A 7,850-nucleotide genomic window follows, 5' to 3' on the forward strand; every position below is an offset into this window, starting at 1 on the left:
TATATATATATATATATATATATATATATGTTTAGCGGTATTTCGTCTTCAAGTTCTGAGTTCAAATTCCGCCGAGGTCGATGTTGCCTTTCATCCTTTCGGGTCAATAAAATAAGTACCAGTTGAACACTGGAGTCAATGTAATCGACTTACCCCATTCCCCGAAATTGCTGGCCTTGTGCCAAAATTTGAAACTAATATTACTGCTGTATTAATAATAATATACTACTGTCGGCCCAATTGACTAACACCTTCTCTAACTATCATTGGTTGTGTGATTATGTAAGAAATTGATACGGTTGAGAACATGGACGCCGAACAGTAAAATGTCAGCTTGAGAATAAAAGGGTTTGAGTTGAAGAAACAAGAAACATTTTCGTTAATGTTTCCTATAAGTTCAGCGTTTGAATGAGTCATTAAACGTGCATCTAGGTAGATTAATGAAAGTTGAAAATTATCTATAAGTTAGACAAGTTAACTCATCGCAGTAAATATGGTTTTGATGTATTTTTAGGAAAAATCTCTAGAAAGTATTAATCGATATCTGTGCAGTGAAATAGATTAAGTTGAGAATTATTTATAAGAATCAAAGGAGCGTGACTTTACACCTTAGAATAAATGATTTCTGTCTTATTGTGTCTGTAAGTGCTACAAGAATGTAATATCCTTGTTGGATATCCTTATGGTGGAAAAATTTATAGCGGAAATAGCTGATTTAAATTTCAAATCCTGTCTCTGAATCTCTCTAAAATTTAATAAAAGTGTAACCGCTGAAGAGCTTCCCAACTGTTTTACGATGTGTATTATTTGCCTAAAATCTCTGTTTGAAGATGCTTGTTAGGATTCGTTCCCCTTACTTCAATGTTTTGAGCTTAAAAGCGCTCGCCCGCAGAGTTATTTTACACATAAAAAAAAAAAATAAAAAATCGATCTGAGGACGAGCATAAGGTTCAGCCTCAAATTAAAAGAAGAGACAAGAGATGATGCAACATTCATGCATTTTGTGTAATATAATGAAATGGAAGCAACGATTTCAATTGTCATAATGATCTATGTTAAATCCAATATAACTGAGTTTAACGCAAGATTAAATATGTTTACACATACAACTTTGTTCGTTAATCTAATGTATTTCTTCAGTATTGTAATTTTGTAAGTCTGGTAAGAGCCAGACTTACTATTATTTGGTGTTTTGTCTGCAGCATTTTGGTATATTATTGATTAAAAGTTGTATGCAATGCATACTATATCATATTGTAAAATCTGTTGATACTTAATCTGTTAAGAATATTGAACATCATAAACAAAGTAGATATTAATAGGATAATTGCTTTATTCGTCCTAACTCTGTTTCAGATATGTCTAAAATTGAATGTAGCATCAAAGAGGAGCGTTACCGTGTTTGATTCGAAATGTCAAGCTACATACACAATGTATATCTATAATCAATGTTTGCACATATTTTTTTTAGTTATCCGTAACTAATGTCTTTATTTCAAAACACGTCTAACAGTTTGGTAATATACAATTAGATTACAAAGATAAAATGAATTAGCTACTCTCCGATATTTTAGTTTGAATGCCTGATCTTGCGGAGATTACACAACGAGTAGATTATTTTGCCAGCCATAACTGTTGATTGAATACTGCTCGCTTGTACGACAACTTTAAGATATAAAACAGAAATAGCATCACCACTACCGTTGTCAAATATGTTGATTCAGTTTGTACATTGGATTACTAGCAAATTACTCAACTATTTCGTCACTTAATCTTTGATCACAACACTTTACCAATTGATTATTAACGTAATAAACTGAAACACGACAGGGTGCCCAAAAGTAACTGGAAACGTTCTCTGTGGGACAAATCCGTTGCAATTCAGGCTACCACCACTAGAAGCTACTTGATGCAACCCTCAGGCATCAGTCTGCCAACTGGCGTCGACGGATGAAATCGTACTGCCACGTGGTGCGTCTTTGTTTTGCGATGGCTGAAACGAAGTAACAGCGTGCTTCCGTTAAATTCTGTTTTCTGCTGGGGGAAAACGGCGGCCGAAACAGTTGTTATGCTTCAAACAGCTTACAGGGACGCTATCATGAGCAAAACACAAACTTACAAGTGGTTTCCACGCTTTAGGAATGGTCACTTGTCGCTTGAATACCAACCTCGTTCAGGACGACCGTCGACCTCCCTAATGAATGAAAACATCATGAAAATTCATGGACTGATGTGGAGGATGGTCACTGAACAATTGATGAATATGTTGATATGACTAGTGTGTCCTGGAGCTCCCACCAACGAGCTCCCGCGAGGAATTACGAATGAAAAGAGTTGTATCAAAATTCATGCTTCGCTTGCTCACGAAGATCAAAAGCAGTCACGACTGAAGGCGTGTCGTGAACCGAAAGAACAGCTGGAAATTGATCCAGACCTTTTTCTGAAGGTTATCACTGGCGACAAAAGCTGGTGCTACGGAATTTTCGGATGTGGAAGAGGTGAAGAAAAGAACGGCGGTGGCGTTAAAAGGCATCACATCGCAAGAGTTCCAGCACTGCTTCGAATAATGGAAAATGCGCCTGGACCGATGCATTGCTTCAAATGAAGAATACTTCGATGGCAATAAAAGTGTAAACGTGTAAAACTAAGTGAATAGAATAATATTGCAAAATTCCGATTTCTTTTGGGTAGCACCTCGTGCATAAAGTTAAATGCCTTCCTTAAAAAGAACCTAAACCTTTTCTATTTCTTTAAGATAAATACTTTCAGAAGCCTAACATGTCCTATAGGATGGAGTAAAATGGAAGTTGAACATTAATCATCATCATCATCATCATCATCATCATCATCATCATCATCATCATTATTATTTTCTCTTTATCACAGGTTTTGTTGGAGCTCCTGGAGTCTTACATGCGTAGCAGGCTTATTACCTGCAGCCTACGGTACCATGCTATTCGTTCTTTTCAATTATCTATTATTTTGGCCGTGCCAAGGAGGCAAACCTTCTGTAACAGTTCTACTGAGCACTCTGGTCCAATTTCCTTTATATTCCTCTTGATGCATTCTAATACTGTTCCCAAGGATCCAACAATAATTGGCACTATCTTCACCTTCTTCATTTTCCATAGCCGGGTCATTTCGTACTTAAGAGGGTTTTATCTATCTGTCTATCTTTTCGCCTTCCTTCTTGGCTATTCGTGGGTCAAAGGGGCATGCAATGTCAACTATATAGCATATGTGGTGCACCCTGTCCACTGCTTCTAAGTCCGGTCTGTTATGCTCTAGTACCTGATCTGTTTGGATTGGGAAATCCTAGAGGATTTTGCTAGTCTTCGACTCTGCCATTCTGTGGTTTGTGCTCATACCACGCCTTGCCTCCCTCTAGCCCCCACTTTTCGCACAGTTTCCAATGTAGCATTTTCACTACCTGGTCGTTTTGCCACAACTTGTAACGGTTTGGGGCAAGTCTAGGGCAACGTTCGTGATATGGGCAATGAGCTCTCGGTCTCTTTTTTTAGGGTTCCTTTCCTCAGCCAATCCCACCTACTTCTATTGTGGCTACATGGAATTGGTCGTGTAGTCTCTTGCGTAATTCTTCTACATGTCCTTTTTGTACTTCTTCCTTTGTGTTCCCTTTATCTCTGCTCTCAATACTCCCTCGCTCCTTACTGTCACTAGCAAGGTTTATTTACTTTGGGCTAGGTATCTCATTAACCTCTTGAGTTCGATACGCACGCAGTCTTTCACACCTATCAGTCCCCTTCTTCCATTTAATCTCTTCATGAATAGGCGATCAGCATCTGCACGTGGATGATGGGCTCCATGCATCGCCGGGAGCTTCCTTGACTTCCCGTTCATCTCCTTTAGTCCCGCCTCTGTTCACTTCAGGATTCCAGCGCCATACCGAACTACTGCGACTGCGCGCGAGTTTATTGCCGAAATTATGTTTCTGACATTCAGCTTTGAAGCCAATATTTTTCTCACTCGCCGTAGGTTCTCTCATTTTGTCTTTTCTTTCATGTCGTGGTGTTTGATTCCATCTGCCTCAAGTATTCTCAATAGCTTCATGTTTTCTCAACAGCGTACGAAATGAAAAAGGAAACTATTAAGTAAAAAATAATTTCAATTTTCTATGAAATTCCTTTTTTAGCTTATTTCATTGCTTACTTTGTCAAGAATTCGCTACGAAGTTTCCATTTCGATTTACGGTAAGTTGTTATTCCTATTGATATATATTGATTAACATTATATTTTAATACTTTAATAATCCATAAAATCAGTAGTCATTGCATGTAAATTTCACCCCGAAGAAATGCTATCTAACGTTGTAAAAGTGTCTAATACGAGCCAACCTATACGTAGTGATTCATCCTGTTAGACTAACTAACTTTCTCTTGTAACACTCCTAACCGCTTTAAAAAGCTAAGATTAAAAAAAAACTAAGATGGGTTGATCATGACTGGATAGCTTTTGATTATTATGGGTCTAATCAATCAAGGCTGACTCGGGGTTGGGCATCAACAAATTCATATAAGAACCTGCGATGAAACTTATATGGGGTCATTCGAATTACTTGAAATAAAAGTCTAACCAACCATATCACACACTACTGTTCTAAAAATACAAGAAATGGTTATAGGTGGAATGCCTTTGATTATGAGTCTGCTGGATTAGGGATTACGTAGAGCTATACAACAACAAAAAAGTTTAAACAGAGTTAAAAGCATTTATCAAGTACATACATAAATGCCGACATTGATATAGGTATTGTTGATATAATTTGCTAGTCATTATTTGAAACAAACAGCTGACATTTAAATTCTGAAGCTTTAAGTTAATTATCTCTTCACAAATGATGAAACATGACAAGCAAAAGTTTAGTTCCTAGCAAACTGTATCTGAAAGAATGTTTTGATTCCCAGTTGAAGTTAGCCGACTTTAATTTCGCCCTACTTTAGGGGAAAATTATGGGGTCTCATATCCAGTTACTGTTGTGTCAGGTTGAAAAGAAAAGCTACTTATTTTTGAATAGAGTCATAAAGCTCAGGTCCTTGGTTCTAAAGGATATTTTAGTCTTGATCGCTGATTTACTATGCCTACATTTTCGGGTCGAGAAAACTCGTAGTGTTTAGAAGGGTTCCTTGAAAAATACAATAAGTTCAATTATTGGCAATTGATTTTCGAACTTCACTGCTTGAATAAATGAGATTTAAAATATTTTAGCCTTTAATTTTTCTGGATCAGGTTCAATTCTTATTCGTATCTGAAATATAAAAAAAATATTAAATGAAAATGAGATACGTTTTTTGATTTTCAACAAGGCAGACTTCAGCTTTTTGACTTCAACAAAATGTTGTTAAATTTTAGAAGAGGCTTAAAGTTAGATTACCGCCATACACTAGACCTTTTTTAACTGTTGAATATCGCCAGTTTATATCTTGTTGCGTAGCTATAGAAAGTACATGATTTCGGAAATTTCGACAGCGTGTATTATCGTTAGTTTCGTTATTGGTTTTTATATCATTGTTCTACAAGATTTAAATAGTTTATGCTCAATAAATAATGGAATAATATTTCCTGCACTTTTGATTAAGTGTTCTATTAAACTGCTTGTATTAACATAATGGTAGTGTATGTTACGTCGTTTTTATGTTGACTGCAATTGAAACTGAACTAACAAAGATATATTTCAGTATAACATCTAATGCTAATGAAATGGTCAGTTTATATTTTGAATAATCAGTTTATATTGTCAAAGAGAGAAATTAGCTAAACATTGTAATATGAAGCTTAATACCTTCTGATATTTAGTTTCGTCCTTTGATACATTAAATTATAATCCCACCATTATTGAGTGTATCCTTTATTAAAATTCCAGGAGAGACAACATAGCAAAGAATAAATATACTTTTAAATGATTGTAATGCAATATTTGATTTACAAAGATTTATATATATATATATCTATACATATAAATTTGACATGTGTGATTCTTTCTTGTCTTAGGATTCACGGTCGAACGGCTGGGCGGAATTGCGCGAAAAATTACACAGATGTGTAGAATGATCCGGTGGTGATGCTGAGCTTTGTACTTTTTTCATAGCTCTCATGGTTGCCGAGATAATCTACTATGATAATAATAATAATACTCTTGTGTTTATGAATGAGAAAGGAAGGGGTGATAGATGAATAAGGAAGGAAGGGGTGATGTCATACTTGGTAGTGGGATGATGAAAATTGTACGATGAAAAAATGAATCAAATAACGTTTCAGCTCTGTGTAAATATATGTGTGTGTGTATGTAAAGGGGGGGGGGCTAAGTGAATGTGTGTGTGTGCGCGCGCTTGTGTGTGTGTGTGTGCGTGTGCGCAATGGAAGTGGGATGATTTATCTTTGTCCGCTTAGTATTTAGGTTTAGTTTTTGATTTGGTTGAATCTTGGTTGTTTTTTTTTTTGTTGGTCAGTTATTTTTAGCGTTTCGACAGAAAAAAGTCATTCTAAAATTGTCTTTTAACGTAAGCGTGCCCAAACAAGTCGAATTCCTACACAGAGCAGGTTTTACAGCCACATCATCCAAACCGACCGAGTGAAACCGAGCTTAGCTGCTAGTATATATACATATATTTCTTTCTTAGGTTTCTATTTCAGGTCTACTACAATATGACGTTCCAGCCGACAATTCCACGAGGCCCTGTATCAGCCATGTTCTCAAGTCCAGGGCCCATTTACTCTTTACCACCATTAATTGGATATAATAAACATGACACGCGCAGCACTTATATAAAGGCACCAGCTTATCAGATAGGAAAAAGGACAGAATTTACTCACAATACCCTTTCACCAGGACCAAAGTACAACTTTCAGAAACAACCTGTATATCGTGATGGCAAAGTAAGCTTGGCTCACGCCTATATATTTGGTCGAGCAAAAGATGTGAAACCTTTCGATGGACCAGGGCCTTCTACCTATTACGTCAATTCAGGTATAGCCTGTAGTTATCCTGCGCCACCGAAATACACATTTGGAAGAAACTTGGATGAAAATATAACAGAACAAACACCAGGTAATTTCTTAGTAGATCTAAAATAGTCAGATGCGAGTTGATGAAGAAGCGCCTACGTGGTGATTTAGCTGTTTAAAATAGTAGCCAAATACCTCTTTGGAACCGCACCTTTTCGTCCTAAAAAAGTATATATATATATATATATACACATATATGTGGAAAAGATGAATAGCCTTAGCTAGAATGCATTTGATCATTGGTTTTCTGGATCAATGTAGATCTGGGTAAGGGCTAGGGTTATGCTAAATACAACAGTAACTGTAAAATGCATCATTTCTTAACGGCGGCTATATAATATCACTTCTTTTATCATCGTTCTGTGTAATTTTTTTTTCTCTCACCATTTGTTCATTTCTTCTGCTCCTCTTCAATTATTGTCTAAGTTTATTCCATTACTCAGTTAGTCTATTTTATAAACAGGGCGTTGAATTGGTGAAATAGTTAGAGCATCGGAAAACTGCTTGGTTATTCTTTTACTCTTTTACTCTTGTACTTGTTTCAGTCTTTTGACTGCGGCCATGCTGGAGCACCGCTTTTAGTCGAGCAAATCGACCCCAGGACTTATTCTTTGTAAGCCTAGTATTTATTCTATCGGTCTCTTTTTGCCGAACCGCTAAGTTACGGGGACGTAAACACACCAGCATATGTATGTATTTTTGCGTGTCTGTGTTTGTCTCCCCACCATCGCTTGACAACCGATGCTGGTGTGTTTACGTCCCCGTAACTTAGCAGTTCGGCAAAAAGAGACCGATAGAATAAGTACTAGGCTTACAAAGAATATATA

At 36.6% G+C, this 7,850-nt stretch overlaps 1 protein-coding gene across 5 annotated transcripts in view; it reads left to right on the top strand.

Annotated features, from left to right (window-relative positions):
* Positions 1-7,850, top strand: part of LOC106879529 (outer dense fiber protein 3-B) — a 26,863-nt gene that overhangs the window by 3,325 nt on the left and 15,688 nt on the right. For 4 of the 5 annotated variants that reach the window (XM_014929156.1, XM_014929154.1, XM_014929153.1 and 1 more), the window contains exons 2-3: positions 4,154-4,211; positions 6,639-7,066. In XM_014929156.1, the coding sequence (XP_014784642.1) occupies positions 6,664-7,066 (403 nt within the window). In that variant the 5' untranslated portion in view covers positions 4,154-4,211; positions 6,639-6,663. The remainder of the gene's footprint in view (positions 1-4,153; positions 4,212-6,638; positions 7,067-7,850) is intronic. The other variant, XM_014929158.1, reaches the window with a different exon arrangement.

Source organism: Octopus bimaculoides, chromosome 2, assembly GCF_001194135.2.
Source record: "Octopus bimaculoides isolate UCB-OBI-ISO-001 chromosome 2, ASM119413v2, whole genome shotgun sequence".
Lineage (NCBI taxonomy): Eukaryota > Metazoa > Mollusca > Cephalopoda > Octopoda > Octopodidae > Octopus > Octopus bimaculoides.